This window comes from Sebastes fasciatus, chromosome 5, assembly GCF_043250625.1.
Source record: "Sebastes fasciatus isolate fSebFas1 chromosome 5, fSebFas1.pri, whole genome shotgun sequence".
In the NCBI taxonomy this organism is placed as follows: Eukaryota; Metazoa; Chordata; class Actinopteri; order Perciformes; family Sebastidae; genus Sebastes; species Sebastes fasciatus.
Genome location: NC_133799.1, coordinates 11275533 through 11293009, shown reverse-complemented (window position 1 = coordinate 11293009; position 17477 = coordinate 11275533). Strand labels below are relative to the sequence as shown.

Here is a 17477-nt window from a genome sequence, read left to right as displayed (position 1 = left end):
GTGTGGTCCGAGCAAGGGGGTAGGAACTAGGAAAGGTGACACACACACACACACACACACACACACACACACTTTACGCCCCTGGCCTGATTTCGCATCATGGCCGGTATGGCATGTGGCGGTGTGAAAATGTGTGACATTTCTTGCGAATATTATTTTATAAAAATTGTCTTTTGAGTTTTATTTCAAACCTTTTCCTCTCAGTGGAGTAAGACAGGATTTGGATGTTAAAGGATGATAATGGGTTTGTCAGCTGACACCTCCCATTCCAGCTAATCTATTTACGTCTTAGGAGTAAATTCTGGTAACTCAACCCCCTCATCCCTCAACCTCACCTCCAGACTTTTGTGCTTCTACAATAGAAAGTACACGGATATAAAGATCAATATTTCTATGAAGGCTTTAGTCATAGAACATCTTTTTTTTAATGTATTTGCATCTGCATCCAAATACACAGTGACAATCATGAGATAAAGATAATAATATTAATAATACATTTTATTTATAGAGCGCTTCTCATAAAAACTCAAAGACACTTTACATGAGTAAAAAATTGACAAAGAAAAACAACATAAGTACATAAAACACACAACATTCATTGCACATTAAAAGCAGTTCTGGAAAGGTTGGTTTTGATTTGTGATTTGAATGTGGACAGGTTGGAGTGGTCTCAGATGTGTTTGGGGAGTGAGATCCAGATGGAGGGGGCAGCTGTGGAGAAGGCTCTGTTGCCCCAGGTCCGGCGCTTTGTTCTGAGTGGTGGAGAGAGGAGGTTGGCATCAGAGGAGTGGCGGCTACAGGAAGGAGCGTGATGGTGGAAAAGGTTGGTGTGGTACGAGGGGGCCTGGTTATGGAGGGCTTCGTGAGATAAATGTGCCAGAATGCCCTGAGAAATTAACACAAATAATAGAAAAGAAACCTATTTTACAACATTAAGAAATTCCATCATCTCAATGTAATTATATTATATTCATATTATTGCAAATTAAATTTGGGTTCAATTGGTTTTGGACTGTTGATTGGGTTCTAGGAAATGCTGATGACCAGTCCTCATGATTATATGACCTTGGAAAAGGTAACTACTCAAACGTCTCAGCTTGGCTTAAAGGAGCAGTTTGTAGGATTTGGCGGCATCTAGCGGTGAGGTTGCAGATTGCAACCAACTGAAACTTCTCCGGTGTGCCAAGCGTGTAGGAGAAGTACGGTGGCCAATGCAAAAACGTAAAAAGTCAAATGGTCCTCTCGAGAGCCAGTGTTTGGTTTGTCTATTCAGGTCCGTGAAGAGGACCCACTCCATATGTAGATATAAATGGCTCATTCTAAGGGAACGAAAACACAACAATTCTTATTTCCGCCTCTCGACCGGAGAGGCCAGACACAACGTTAAAGATCAAAGTAAGCACACTACATATACTTAGCGTCATCTTTCCTTGTAAAATGTCTGATGTAATCATCATGTGAAAAAATCATGTGACTCTGTGTCCTCCGGCGTTGCTAATGGCATCTGCAAGATTTCACAGACCGGAGGAAAACAACCAATCAGAACAGAGCTGGACTCTGCCGACCAGCTGCCGTCTATGAGCCGGCTGTCAATCACTCGCGAACTACAACCAAACGGTCAAACTAGGCAGCGCTGATCAAATGTGAATCAATATTCTGTTGCTGTAATGCCTATTTCTACAACAAATCAGTATGTGACGAGTTGGGATGAGAACGTGTTGATCTTTCAGCTGTCAAGCAAATTGAACCCACTTATAACAAAGACATTTAGACATCTTTTGACAAACAGAATACCAAATCAGTGCCTGCTCTCTACACAATACTTACTTTGAGTTCACTATTCAGCTACGATCAGGAGCAAACGTTCCTCTTTTTCATCCTCAAGAGCACTTAAACATATTGTATGTGGTACTGATGGAAAACCTGGCCTATTCTATTTGAATTCTATTAACGCTTCAGAGAAGTCTGCAGCCGAAAAACAACCTAACCGGCGCTGTTTGTGGAGTTGCATTATAAGATGCTCAATACCTGTGACCTGTAACAGAGTCTACTTCAGAACAATATCACAGCCACATAAAAATACAATGAACTATCAAGGTGTTCACACCACTTGTCCTCTTCCACCGCGCTTCAAAATTGCTCTATAGTTTAAGTGGGGCAGCTAAAGTTTCCTGGCATGTTTATGGTCCGTATCCACTTTCGTGTTGACTTCCTTTTTTCTAATACATGATGAGGCACTCGGAGGTGATAGCCCTTTATTCTCCTGTGATAAAAGATCCTTTTCAGCCCAGCATGTAGCCTACATAAAGCCAGTTTAGGGATTAGTCGATCTAGGTGCAAATTAACTTTTCGTTTTTCATTGAAATCTATTACTGAACCTTTTGAAACCTTCAAAAGCGAAACAGTTTAAGAAAGAATTAACTTAATAACAGTTCCGAGCAGGTGTGTTTTTGTAAGGACATCCCATTTAGATGGAGTCCCAATTCCCAAGTTTGCATTCCTGACTTCGGTTTCAGTGGCGCTTGTCTCCGTTGCGCAGGCGGTCCCTCCCAAGCCTTTATTTCCTCTCTTCAGGTCATTCACTGTGTTCTCATGTATTGTTAGAGGGATGAAAAAAAAGACAGTTAACACAGAAACACGGCATGTGAAGGAAGTCACAGCATGCCTTCAGATTAATGATATTTACAGTAACTAGGATTCGCATTCGAGGGGACAGATGGAAAGAGACAGAAACAACCTAAACTTAAATATAAACATAGAGAGACAAATGGAAAATTAATGATATATATAATGTATTGACAGTTTTTATACAACACTCTCTTGCTTAGATGATAACTTGTTCCTATTCAAAGGGGCTGGGTTGGGATAAATAGGTCAGGGAAGTTCAAGCTGCGTGTAAACTGTGACCTCTGAATACAAAAGTTATGATATGGCTGCGATAAGATCAATGTTGGCACCTGTGATCAGTTTGAACTGAATCACTGAGGTTTAAAGTGGATCACCTCATTATTGGTTCCCTTGGGTCCTTTGTTCTTGTTGCCGCTGTTACATTTGTTGATCAGTTAAGCTTATCAAAGTGCAATTCACAGTTTGTTCAAGAGTTATCATGTTCATGCTCTGTCTCAACTTGTAGCCCGACTAGGACTGTGTATAGGCAAGAATCTGGCAATACAGTACAATATGTATCATGATACAGGGGTTACGATTCAATATATTGTGATATATTGAGATACTGTAAGCAAGGCTATATATTTCTTTATTTTAAATCTAATTTTAGGAAAACTGTCATAGTATAAAGAACACACCACTATATGAAATGGCTAGTATTGGGACTAAAATGATCACATATGAATACAATTGGACTCATTGGATCCACAAGAGTCTCAGCTTTCCAGTCATACACAATTTATGTAATTCCAAGACTGTTTAGGGACCCCAGTATGCAGACATATTCCAAAACACCATTTTAGAATTGGTAAAAAAACACATTTATCCTGCATGCAAAAACTGCATGCAGGAAAGGGGAGACTTGTGGGTACCCATAGAACCTATTTTTATTCACATATCTTTAGGTCAGAGGTCAAGGGACCCCTTTGAAAATGATCATGCCAGTTTTTCCCAGCCAAAATTTAGCATAAGTTTGGAGCATTATTTAGCCTCCTTCGCGATAAGCTAGTATGACATGGTTGGTGCCAATGGATTCCTTAAATTTCCTAGTTTCATATAATACCAGTTCATTCACTCTAGCCTTTAAACTGCTTTTATTCCAAAATCTAAAACTTAACCCTTCCCTTTGTCAGAAACTGGGCTTGAATATTTGATGGTGACAAAATACAGAAATTAACATAAAGCAATGTTATTCCACCAAATAGGGAAATAATTCACCTTTTCTATGTTATCTGGGCTACGCATGAACAAATACAGTACATATTCCATTTGTTTTGCGAAAGTTATTCACAGACAAAGAAATGTATGTTATCATTTAAAGTAAAGTTACTTATATTTGGGGTCAACTGGAGCGCAACAGGAAGTTTGATCTCTTATTAATGGACTGCTATAAAACTCCAATAACGGAAATCCAAGTGTGTGTGTAGATTTGGGACGGGTCATGCTGTATAAAAAGTACTGTAAACAACAATCACTGACCTGGAGCACATGAAAATCCACTGTATTTAACCATGTTATACTCCACAAGACCCCAAATAGAACTAACATGCCATTTTTCTGTGAATTTCTGATAAAATGAGAAAAGATCATGCAGTATCAAGCTGATAAAACAATGATACGTAGGTTTTTTGAGCTATTAAAGAGGCTGCAGAAACCCCAAAACATTAGTAAAACAGAGGACAGTGTCAGTCTTGTATAATAAATGTATTATAAAGTCTCATTAAAGATGTTGAACAATCTGTCTGAGACTACTGTGTGGAAAAAAGCAAAGAAAATCATAGGAACACATTAGTGTTGCTGGAAAACTTACTTTCATAATGAAACACTAAAAGCAGGCAGACTGATCAGTTATGAGATCAAATCGCCTTGATGGAAGTTATGCAAACAGATAGATGCGTGAGAGTCAGAGAGAGAGAGAGAGAGAGAGAGAGAGAGAGAGAAAGAAGGGCAGATAGAGGGACCTTCTTCTCATCCATGACTTCAGGTAACTTCACCAAACTCTCATCCATCCCTCCCTCCCTCCATCCCGCCCTCCTGACTGCCCGGGGCTGTTGGTGGGACAGCCTGTCCCCATTTGGGGCGTACTGATTGGTTCCCACGCACGCTGGGCTGAAGCTCAAAAGAATCCAGAACACCTTTTGTATTTGACTCCCTTCATTACTAAACTAATTGTAATCCCGCACTCACCGTCAAAGATGGGATTGTTGGGAGCTTTAGTGTTTTTAGCGTCTTTAACATTGGTATCTCTAATGCAGGTAAATATATTTTGTTTTAATGTTAAAACCTGTAAAACGCAACAATATGGATATGATTTAGTGTTCAAATATTTATAGTATGTTATTGATTAAATCATTTTTGTTATTTACAGATACATCATAGTGCAGGTGCAGGAGGTAAGTAAACATGGATATTTTGTGTAAATATTTTAGAATATTTGTGTTTTGGAATAACTTTGATTTAAAAAAAAAAGAAAAAAGTATTATATTATCAATATTTATAACTTACAAAGGATCTCTGAAGCTAAAGATGTCACATCCAACATTTATTATGTTTTTGTGTATTTGTGATGTTTATGGCTCAGTAACCTTCAATTACAAATGTTATGTTCTGTATTTTCACTGCCATGTATTTCCATCTCTTACAGACTGCAAAATCTTGTCAGCAAAGTCCTCGGGCCCCTCGTCGATTCTGGTAAAATGGGAACCATATACTGGGGCAACAAACTATTTTTTGGACCTTCGGGTGATAAACAATACAAATATTGCACCGATTGTTGTGACCCTGTCAGCGGCCTCGACAGAGAAGGATGTCAGGGCTCTGAGACCAGGAACCGACTATAGTGTGACTCTCAAAGTCTTTCAGTTCTACTATGTGGTGTGTGTGGCTAAAGATGTGGCGCTCACAGGTAAAGAAAAAGACAGTTAATACAACATTTATGTAGAATAGTTGTAACACATTAAAATGTTATTGGGATTATTGTTATTATTTGTTTGTGCAGCATCGCCATGCCATTCGCTGCCTGGGTCAAATTGTGACTTACAGTTGTAGATAGACATCATATTTCAGAATTTTATAAGAATACATATAAAACGAGCTCCAAAAAGAGTTATTTGAAAAGAAAAGTGTAATGTGTCATGTAATAGCCAATTCAGTCTGCGTCTTTACGCCCAAAACGCGCCATTACGCACGGACGCAACTATGTAGCATCCTAAACGATGCTTTCTCCCTTACTCTCTCCTCCAAGTCCCCGCCACATCACAGATAGTAGATGGCCAGGCGATGTCAAGTACTTCAATCATGGTAGTGTGGACTGAGGTATCCTCGACGGAGCACTACTTCCTGTTGATGACCTCTGTGGAAACCGGACAGACGGTCAACGTGACCTCCTTCAACACCACCGCTGTGGTGGGAAACCTGCAGCCCTCCACCAACTACGAGTGCTACGTCTACACAATTAATCATGCCGGCATCGGGAGCAAAAGCAAAGTGAGGACCATCTTGACCTGTGAGTGATCCCTTTCTCTACATTTTAAATCTTTTTTAGGGAAGGGTGGGTGTTATACAGGACATACATATAAAGACAAGTCTCTGCATGAATGTTGGGTAATTAATGACCATGAGACGATATTATTCAGTCAAGTTTTAAAAAAATATTTGTTCTTTATTGAATCAAGCGTTATGGCTGTAAAAAGCTACATGTAGTCCAGTTTCAAACTAGTGTAGATCAAGAAGAGTCAAGCTATCATGTTTTACTGGGTTCTATTGTCTAAAGTGACTACAGCTAAAGTAACCTACATGTCTGAATGTTGCATTAAACTCCCCCAGACATCCCCAGAGTAAGTAACAAGTAATATAAGTGACAAAAACTCTCCATTTTCCTCAAAATGTGGGTGTGGATTTTCAGGGTCAGCCTAAATATGGGGTCAATTCAAGTCATATGGCACAAAATCACAAATATGTCTTCGTCCACTATCCATAGACCCTTCATTCAGAAAGCGGGTAAAACATTGGAGCCTCTATTTCTTAGTAAAGGAAAGTTATATGATATTTAAAGGGCCAGTTCACCCAAATAACAAAAAAAAACACACATTTTCTCTCTTGCGCTGAGTCATACAATATGTAGCCATGCAGATAGTTTTATTTACAATATTATGTAGTTTCATATGGAGAGTTTATTTTTCCGTGTTTTGAAATATCTGTCTCGGTTATTGTCTTCACCTCAATACAGTTAATCTGAATGGATTTGTGTTTGTGGTGCTCCAAGTTCTGAAACGTTTCCAACTTTTCCAGAAACAATTTGTCCATTTACTCTGGATAATTCAAACGCACAAGTTTCATTACAGAAGAAATAGGTCCTGCAAAAGCAGCAAAATGTGTGTATTATCAGTGACAATGTCTCTGGGATGACATGGTGCTGTTGAGGTTTCAAGTGTAATATTTCAATTCTTTGAGCTGCATAAACAATACAGTAATTCTATTCAACTCCATTGTATTGGTGGACAAATTTCAGAGGCAGTTATCTTAAAACTTTGGCACATAAAAGACACAGCTATGAGTAAATTAAAATACAGGCATATGTATATGTATTTTTGTGATTTACGTGAACTGAACCTTTGACATTTGCTGTAATTGCAGAATATAAAATTGAAAGGAAGTGACCCTTTTTGGTTCTTGAGATCAAAGAAGCTGTTTCAGACTAAAGTATCAAAAGTAATTCAGTTATATACATTATCAGATCCCCTCTAACTAAGTGCTTATGTCTGTCTGTAGTGGATCCGCCTCCGTTGGAGGTCGCAGCAACACAGACCGGCCGGGACACGGCGAGGGTAACGTGGCTGCCGGTGGAGGGCGTTCTGTTATACCAAGTCGTCATCCAGGATCTAGATGAACCCACCAGTCCGCCGTCTGTGTACAAAATCGCAGACACTAAGAAGGATGTTGAAGGCATCCTCCCATGTTCCACCTATCTGATATCAGTGTCCTCATTCAACAAGTTCCTGTTGCCGAGCGAGCCCACAAACTACACGTACACCACCAACAGTGAGTCGGCAGAGCCAAACCACTATCAATAACTTGGTGATTATGATCTAGGTCAGCTATTCTCTCCGAGGCGTTCCTTTCAGACATGCAGAATATGATCCTCAGGGGAAAAAGGACTCAGATGCCCTGACAACCTACTTGTTGTCGGGGCTGTCACATAAACATGAAGCTAAGAAAAACAGAAATCTACGGTGATTGTTTGTCTTTTTACAGAATATTAAATATGGGATATACAGCTTTGACAGTATATTGTCTCTATCAGAGATAATGTGATAAATTTGAACAGAACAAATCAACACTTTTATTCATAAAACAACTCTCCAATCAGGATTGGTGTAGAAAATTGGCCGTGAATGATGGCACACAGCCAACAATCACCCCATCAGTGTTTCTTACCAGACACTTTCTGATGGAAAATGTATATAAAATGTCAGTCCAGTTGTTTTCTCACATACACTAAAACAAAAAACGAATGTTCTGTGCTGCTTGCAGAACTGAGACCAGTTTCATCAGTTTCCGTGGACTACACCTGCGCCACTCACTCTGCCATGATACACTGGTCGGCCGTGTTCGGGGCCGAATCCTACAAGGCCATGGCGATGGGTGATAATGGCACTCAGCTGATGTGCACCAGCGAGAGCACCAGCTGTGAGCTCACCGGACTGAGCTGCGGCCAGAGCTACGTGGTGTATGTGACGCCCATGTCAGAGAACTGCAACCACATGATGAACTCCACCTCGGCCACCTTCCAGACAGGTTAGAGGCAATTATCACAAAGAAAAAAAACAAGTATCAATTAACTTATTAGGCGACCTATCTGACATAAACACCTATGAACACTAAGGCTGCCCCGTCTTAGTTGATCAGTCGACTAATCAGTTGTTTTGGTCTTATGAGCACATATCTGGTAAACACAAGTTTTAAAGTGGTGCTTTTGTGTGACTCTTTGTGGAGAAACTCAGTTTTACAGATCTGTCGATTGAACCAACTAATCGATTTGTCGACAAATACGTATGAGTGTTTGTCGACTAATATCTCTGGTCAAGGACAGCCCTAATACACACACATACAACAAAGAGGACACACATACTGACATCTTCTCCAAAGTCCTTTTTGATCAAGTTTGATCAGTGTGTGACCCTCTACCCAGCTGAGTCATTGCTGCAGCCCTTTCTTCATCTGGGAGTGGTTGTTTTCTCCTCCTCAAATGACTCAGCAATATCTGTTTAGCTGTAAATCTCCTTTCAAAGGAGGAGAAGTCCGAGTCCTGAAGCTCTGTGGTTGTTTAGGATTTCAAAAATAACCTGCTGGATATTATTCCACCAGACTTTAAGTACAAAGTATAAAGAGGCAGCATTCTCTTCACATCTCAGTTTAAAATCGTACTTGACTTATGTCAGGAGCTGGATTTTCCTCTCAAGTAAAGAATTGAAAATGTTGTACTAGTGAGATGCTTTAGTAGTGAAACTAATACACAATCAATTTAACTTTTTGGCCATTTCTTTTCAAATCGAGTCAAAGCCCCTACAGAAACTACATTAGAAAAAAGCTGAAAACTGAAGCAGGAAGACGAGGAGAGGGAAAAAAACGTAAACCGTATTTCAGCAATTCTCTATTGCACGTCCACAAAGTTAGGAAACATGTGACAGGCACATTAAAAAGAAGAATGGTCAAAATAAAAGCAGCAAAGGGCGAGATATCCTGACATCTCTAAAAAAAAGAATGCTGATCACTATGACATCATCAGGGTTATTTTGTTAGACTTTGGAAAGCTCCTCCAGAGCTGCAGAAGACATTGTACAACTGTTTCACAGGCCGAGTCGCACTCTTCATTACAAGTAAACTGAAATTTCAATCATTTGAAATTAAAATCAGTGGAGTGCCCCTTTCAATTTGAATCTACATGCCTGACCTCAAACACAGGACTTTGAAGCGGGAGACCGGTAGATGTGTTTTGTAGTGACGGTTGTTACGTGATGTTTGTCACGTGTTTCCCCTGCTGACGTTACATTGTTTCCGTAGTGTTTTACTTAAGCCCAACCATGTTTTTCCTAAAGTGGTTTTATTGCCTGATCCTAAGTCAGTGACCATGACGTTTTCCCTTATCTTCACAAAGTGTTTTTCTTGCCTAAACCTTAAAATCAGTGGCTTTTTTGCCCCCTGCTGGTACTGCACGTTAATACAGGAGTGTAATAGTCACGTCTCTACGAGGCAAAACGTAACACTGACACTGCTGTCCGATAGTGAACAGGCGGATCTATTACACAGTTTGGTGTGATATTGGGTTGGTTACCCAGACGTTCTACAATACCCTTGAATTTCTTTCAAACCATTTGTTATTATGTGTTCATTTCTGTTTACCAAATGGCACATTTATGGCAATGTGGAAAACAAATCGAAATGAACAGCATGTCATTCAATAGGAAGCAGAAATTAAGTCTGAAAAAATAACAAAAATGGTGAGAAAATGTGGTCAACCAGCAGATTACAGTTGTCAAAAAGGCCAATAAACCCAGTTCTGGATTTGGTTATACTTTTCCAGAAGAGTGAGTTATCCAACCAACCAGTAACCAACCCGTCAATGCCAGTCAACTGACTGAATGAATGGCTCTGTGTCCGTTAATCTTTTGGCTGACAACCATTTTTACCGCTCCACCCTGCTATCTATTTTATTACAGGCAGTTAATCCTTTCATCTCATGTATCACTCTATTCTGTTAGAGAGCCCGGTCGAGATTTTATATCCTACCCCACCCCTGGGACCACATTGTGCCACCGCTAAGCTGTCGTGACTTGGATGCCGCAGATGAACATGATTTTATGACGAGTAATTGTTACATCTCAAGTGTTCAGCCATTTAATACTTGAGAGAAAATATTAAATAACATCTGGTGATCATTTTGGAAAAGCTTAAAGGCACAAACAAAAGGAAATTGCGTCATCTTTAGATGATTTTGATTTCATTGTGTAATAAATTATGTTACAGCTCTTATTGGGCTTTCATAGCCTTGAATGAAGACTTTTTACACTATTTTGAATGGTACAAAGATCCACATTTGAATTCTGACATTAAAATCCCACCAAAGTGACGACTGATTCTGAAGATTACATTGGAAATTTAGGGATTTTAAGAAGATTTGGCTACATATTTTATTAGGTTTGACTTCAGTTGCTTCTTAATGATTGTTCTTTCAGTTTAACATGATACACCTTTAATCTTGTTGCTTTCTTGCCTCGGAATAAGGATTACTGAGGTCATTTCAGTCAGGAGTCATTTGGGAATAGCTGTTTACAACGCCCCCCTCCTAGTTTTGTTTGGTGTCTACGTTCACACGTTATTTGTGCATCACTAGGTCTCTCCTCTGAAAACTGGGTCTCCCATTGAGCTCCACTGTCTATATCATATTGTGTTGTGTTCAGGCTGCTAAGAATGAGCCTGTGTTTGTGTTAAACCTGAAACCTTATACAGTGAAAAGCAACACTGGAGCGTAATCTTCGGTATCAGGGCGTATTAACCTGAAAAGGGATTTGAGAAGCTCGCCTTTGATGTTGATATTTAACCCCATTTACTTCTTCTTCTTCTTTTACCTCTCTTGTCCTTTATAATGTTATCTATCTATCTATCTATCTATCTATCTATCTATCTATCTATCTATCTATCTATCTATCTATCTATCTGATGTGGGATTTAGAAAACTGATTTTAAATAATTGTATAAATATCCATTTCCTTTAAGTTCCCTGTCCGCCCAAGAACCTGGAGTTGTTACGAGAATGTTCCAGCGAAGTCATCGTCTTTTCCTGGGAGTACACCAACAATACAGACCACTACATGGCCCAGGCAGTGGACGATCAGGTACTGTAGCCACACATTTCTATGTAAAATTAATTTATATGTAAGATGATTCTTTTGAATAAAAAAACTGATTTGACATTTTTTTGGAAATGCCACTCTCGTGTTTCTATTGGTGCCTTCAAATGGGGTCGTGTTTACCGTGTTTACCAGAAGAGTCCATATGAACGCCCCCCTCCTGTGGTATTCAAGGGGAAATTTCTGAAAGCTCAGAGTTCACGAGTTGTGACGTGTTTGTTGACGTTGTCATAAATGGCGGAGGCCATGGAAGTTCATTTTTCGGTACATAATAAGTGAATATATTGTATAATATGTCTGAGGTAAATGTTGATATTCTAGACGCCGACAGTAACGTTAATATTGCCGTTGCTTAGCAGCGGTGTTCTTCACGACTTAACCACTTGAACGGCAAGCATATTGTGTACACGACTTCCCAGGTTGTAAACATGAGCTCACAAGTTTCATTTGAAGGCACCATATGTTACTGAAGCAGCCAGTTAGATTAGCTTAGTTTAGCTAATAAAGACTGGAAACAGGAGCACATAGTTAGCCTGGCTGTGCCTGAAGGTAAAAACATCCACCTACTGACACCTATTGAGCTCACTAAGTAACAGCATGTTATATCTTTTGTTTCATTCATACAAAAACCGCTGTGTAAAAACGACAAGTTGAGTTTTTTTTTAGAATATTTTATTTTCACATTTTTTAGTTAACCAAATATACAAAACATACAAAACACAAACAAACTCAAACAAACATGGCTCCAAATTCGCTCCCTATCCCACCCAAATACAAACTGAAAAAAGAACCATATTCAATAAGATTAGGCTAGTTAACGATCAATTAAATTAAAAAGAATAAAAAACAAAAAAACAAATTAAATACACAAATAAAGAAATCATAAATAACGAGATGCAGTGTTCTGACTTATTCAGATGACTAATGATGTATCAAGTCTGACAATTTTGTTATATCAAATCCGATATAGGTGTTGGTAAGGAGTCCATATAGGTTAAATCGGGTTGCCAAATCTTCAGAAAGGTTTTATTCATTTCATATATAGGTACATGTGATCTTTTCAAGTGGAATGCAGCTGTTCATTTCCAGACGCCATCTAGATATGAGGAGATGGGAATCAGACTTCCATGTAATTGCTATACACTTCGTGGCGATTAGTTGTGTTACCTTTGGAGTGGACCAAGACTAGCTGTTTTCCCCTAAACTATAGCTGTAGCTTCATCATATTTAACATAAAGAGTGGTATCAATCTTCTCATTTAACTGTTGGCAAGAAAGCAAATAAGCATATTTCCCAAAATGTTGAACTATATCTGTTGTTTAAGGGTACATATTAAATATTTTGTTATTTCTCTGTAGGGAGCGGTCCAGGATTGTCTGACTGAAGAAAACTCCTGTGCTTTCACACACACAGTGTGTGGACGGCACTATTACTTCACCGTCTACTCCATCGCAGGGCAGTGCAAGAGCCAGATCAGCTCTACTGTTGACATTCGCACAGGTATGACTACATTATATCTACAGCAGTAGATACACACATAACCTACATGTATCATTTTGTATAACAAAACATCACTTTGTGTGACTTTCTTTTTCTCATTCTGCTTTATCTAGAGAGTTATTTGATAATTGTATGTACTCAAGCCCCAGAAAGGTATTAAAATAAAACAAGCTGAGACAGAAAAGTCATAATTTTTTTTAATTGCAAACATGTGCAAGCATTGATGAAGGGTTGCGATGTATGTAGCAATTTAATTTCCATAATTTGATGTTGTTTAACTCAGTTTAAAGCATTAGTGAGTAGCTGAACTGAGCTCTCTCATGTGAGTGCCCTCTGGTGGATTCTCTTAAAATCTGATCCGTCCTGTTTCAAAACGACAATATTATTTGAGCTGTTTTTACCTTGCACTTTTTCAGTTATTGTCTTTTATAAATTGCGAATAAAAACAAACAATTTAGTAAAATAACTTTGCCTGCCTCCAGCACCCTGTATTCCCCAGAATCTGCAAACCTCAGCCGACTGCAACTCAGATGTTCTGCTCAGCAAGTGGGACCTCGCTGAGGGGGCTCAACATTACACTGTGGAGGCCTTCGGCAACAGGATGAACAGCTACTACAACTGCACCTCCATGTCCAACAGCTGCGCTATAGAGGGTGTCCATTGTGGAGAGCAGTTGACCACCTATATCACAGCTTTTGACGAGGAATGTGCCAGCCCCAGGATGCTGGGGCCTCCGGCTGGGACAGGTGAGGAGAAGCTGTTAGTGCCCATTTATTAGATATCAGCAGTGTTGAAAGTATTTAGATAATTTACTATAAAAACAGCTTTCTTGTGTAATGTTAAGGAGGTACTGTATTATCAGCAAAATGTACTTAAAGTATCAAACGTAAAAGTACTCAGTATGCAGAGCAATGACTCCTATCATATATTATTATTCATTAGATTATTATTACTGATACATGAATGTGTAAGCAGCACTTTGATAAAGTGGAGTTAATTTTAATTATTATATATAATGTTGGATAGTTGAATCTATAACAATGTGTCCTTTATAATAAACAGACCATGTGTTTTTTTATGTAAATTATTAATCTGTACCTACATTTTACTTTTTGCATTACTGTAAGTGGTGTGGTGTTAAAAGTAAAATATTTCTCTCTGAAATGTAGTGAAGTAAAAATAGAATATGGCATAATATGGAAGGAAAATAAAGTAAGCAACCTAAACATTGTACAGTACAGTACTCGCTTACTTAGTTGCATTTCACCACAGGATATAAGATATCTAATAAGAGGTTAATAGGTATGTTTACATAAATAGTAAATTCAGTTTTCTACAGTGACAATAATAAAGCTCTAATTAATCTTTCTGTATGGAAGTGGAAAAAAATATGATGCAGAAAATTTACCAAAAAAAGAGAAAATCCTCCTTGGTATTGGCTCACTTTTTCAATTTCTCTATCACTTCACAAACAGCCATCACAGAAACTGTTTACATGGGTGTCGTTTGGAGCTGAAAGAATTGGGTGATTAATCAATTAGTCAATTGATAGAAAATTAATCAGCAATTATTCTGATAATGAATTCATTCAAACGGTTTAAAGCTTCTCAAACATGAAAGTTTGCTACTTTTCACTGTTTTATATCTTTATAAATTGAATATCTTTGGGTTTTGGACTGTTGGTCAGATAAAGCCAGCACTTTGTAGACCTCACTTTGGGTCTCACTTGCAGCTGTGAAAAGGTTTAAAGTTGGAATATATTCTCATGTAGCTTTGTCCCCTCTCCTCTAGTCCCATGCGTTCCTATGAACGTATCATCAGCGAGGGAATGTGACGCACACTCCATCACAATGACCTGGTTGATCTCCGGGAGTGCAATTTTCTACATCGCCATGGCAAAGGACAGTAATGGCGTCATTCACAGCTGCAAATCCTCGAATTTGGCGTGCAAAATCGAGGGGTTGAAGTGCAGCACCAACTACACGACGTACGTCATGGCCTCCAACTTCATGTGCAACAGCACTGAGAGTGAGATGGTCATCACAGAGACAGGTACTGCTCGTTTTTCTTCTTCTTCTGGGTCAATTAACAGTGAAGCCTTTTAAAAATCAGAACCTGAAGCTGCTGATTTTCACGATTACACACATATGTCCAAAGTCTAATAATGTTTAGTTTCATTCTACTAGTTAAGTGTCCCTCTGTCTCATTTCAGCTGCTTGCCCACCGGATAACGTTATTGCCTCCCTGGACTGTGAAGCCAATGAGGCTCTGATTTCGTGGCGTGGCCAGCCCGAAATCAACTCCTTCACAGCCATGATCGTGGATGAAGATCAAGTACTTCTCAGCTGCAGCTCAACTAACCGGAGCTGCAGGGTACCCAACCTGAAATGTGACCAGCTCTACACCGTCACTGTCAGGCACCACGATGGCATGTGCCCCAGCCTGTCCTCTATGGCCATCTCCATGCAGTCTGGTAGGAACATGTGATTTATATATTTTAAAACTTCCTTTCATGTCGCTATATCTCTGCACTCCCCAATAAAAATGCGAAAAATGTTTAGAGGCTATAAACAGCACAGATAGTTTTAGAATATAGCTGCTTAGACAAGGCAACCACCCAAGGGGAAAACCCATAAGTTCACTGCGTTGGTTGCAGTGGTGGAGGAAGTACAGTATTGATATCCATTACTTAAGTGAAAGTATCGCACTGCAAAATAGAAAATACTGCATTCAAATGGTCACTTCAGTAAAGGTACTTTAGTGTTATTAGAAAAATATACTAAAAGTATCAAGAGAGTGGAGTTTAAAGTTGGGTGGTTTATTCTGTTACAATCTGCATCATATTTATATGATCTTCTTATCCCTTTTTTGCTGTAATCTAAAAACTATGAACTAATCAAATAGAAATAATCAAATAAAGAACCTCAAATTTGTACTTTAAGTACAGTACTTTAGTAAATGCACTTTCCACCAAAGGTTGGTTGGTTTCTTTTAATTTAATTACAACAATTTTGCAGTTGTTAGAAAATACACAATACCTAGTGAGAAAACATCCTGTAATGATTTTGGGGACTAACCCTTTAATATGGCGTCTTTAGCATCAGCATTCAGCTCAAAGCTGCACTAATCAATATTTTATATTACTGTAACTTTATATTAATGACGCTACAGTTCCCCTCAGCTACTGTTTCAGCATCTTTCAGCTCATTGTTTTACTCATTACTCATTGCAACAATCTCTGATAAACCAACTGTGTTATTATTATTATTATTATTAACAGTTTTGTTTTTTATTTGCAAATTGATTTGACAGGGACCACATTTAATAAACATACACTTCAGTAGGCCTACTTGAAATCTGATGCATAATATAGAGATATAGCTAAAAGCTCATTTTCATACCCAGTCCCCAAGCAGGTGAACAATAATACGAACAGCATATACATTACATACAACAAGCATTATAAAGTACTGTTCACTATGTAGAATTAACTAACAGAACTAATTAGGGTGGGAAAATTGGACTTATTTGTCAGGTGTCTAGAAACGTGACTCCAAATGAATGCTACGTTGCTCCGTGCTGCTGGATGTGTCAATAGGCAACACGTTTTCCATGTCAACTCTACTGTAAGGAGATAATATGTCAGACGTTGTGTTAACAGCATGTAGGGCTGACCCCAAGTGGCCAAAAAATGAATTAATGTAGGGTAAAGTACAGAGGCTGAATTCTTGTATTGTCTATATAAGTAATTCTCAAAGTTGGGTCTGTGGCGCTCTGCCAGGGGGTCCGTGTTTTCAGATTAATTAATTTAAATTATCTTGATGAAAAATGTTTTTTTTACAAAAAGGCTTCATAGTTAAACAAATATTACTTTCATTTATAAATCCATATTAGTTCATATATTACTTTTGAATCTAACAAATCTATAACTCTTAGAATCTGAAACTATGTTTAATACATGTCTACTATCTTTCTAATACATTTATGTTTTGTTGTTCTTTCACATAACTAAGACTATAGAAGTGTAACAAATAGGCTATGTCAAACACTGAACGAACGCTGTGTCTACTAGATCAACCTGCATGTAGAAAGTCTGAGAGGAGCATACTTCACCTTTCTCTCTCCTCTGTCCAGTTCCTTGTGGGCCCCACGTGGATGCCGACTTAGACTGCCAGTCACAAGCACTGACCCTCAGCTGGAACGCAACAAGTAACACAGACGGCTACAAAATTGTGGCCTCAAACGGCAACAACACAATGACCTACAGCACCACGGAGCCTGGGTTGACGATCACCTCACTGGAGTGTGGACTCGATTACACGCTGAAAGTGATGTCCTTCAACAGCACCTGTGTCAGTCGACCCACAGTGTTATCTATAATGGAAAGTAAGAGAGCACTCT

At 38.8% G+C, this 17477-nt stretch overlaps 1 protein-coding gene across 1 annotated transcript in view; it reads left to right on the top strand.

Annotated features, from left to right (window-relative positions):
* The first annotated feature begins 4567 nt into the window (after window positions 1–4567).
* Window positions 4568–17477, top strand: part of fndc7b (fibronectin type III domain containing 7b) — a 54698-nt gene continuing 41788 nt past the window's right edge. Inside the window, exons 1-12 of the mRNA XM_074635057.1 lie at window positions 4568–5060; window positions 5312–5358; window positions 5456–5572; window positions 5912–6172; window positions 7438–7707; window positions 8200–8463; window positions 11443–11561; window positions 12935–13076; window positions 13559–13822; window positions 14868–15128; window positions 15289–15549; window positions 17211–17462. Of these exons, the coding sequence (XP_074491158.1) occupies window positions 5947–6172; window positions 7438–7707; window positions 8200–8463; window positions 11443–11561; window positions 12935–13076; window positions 13559–13822; window positions 14868–15128; window positions 15289–15549; window positions 17211–17462 (2059 nt within the window). The 5' untranslated portion in view covers window positions 4568–5060; window positions 5312–5358; window positions 5456–5572; window positions 5912–5946. The remainder of the gene's footprint in view (window positions 5061–5311; window positions 5359–5455; window positions 5573–5911; window positions 6173–7437; window positions 7708–8199; window positions 8464–11442; window positions 11562–12934; window positions 13077–13558; window positions 13823–14867; window positions 15129–15288; window positions 15550–17210; window positions 17463–17477) is intronic.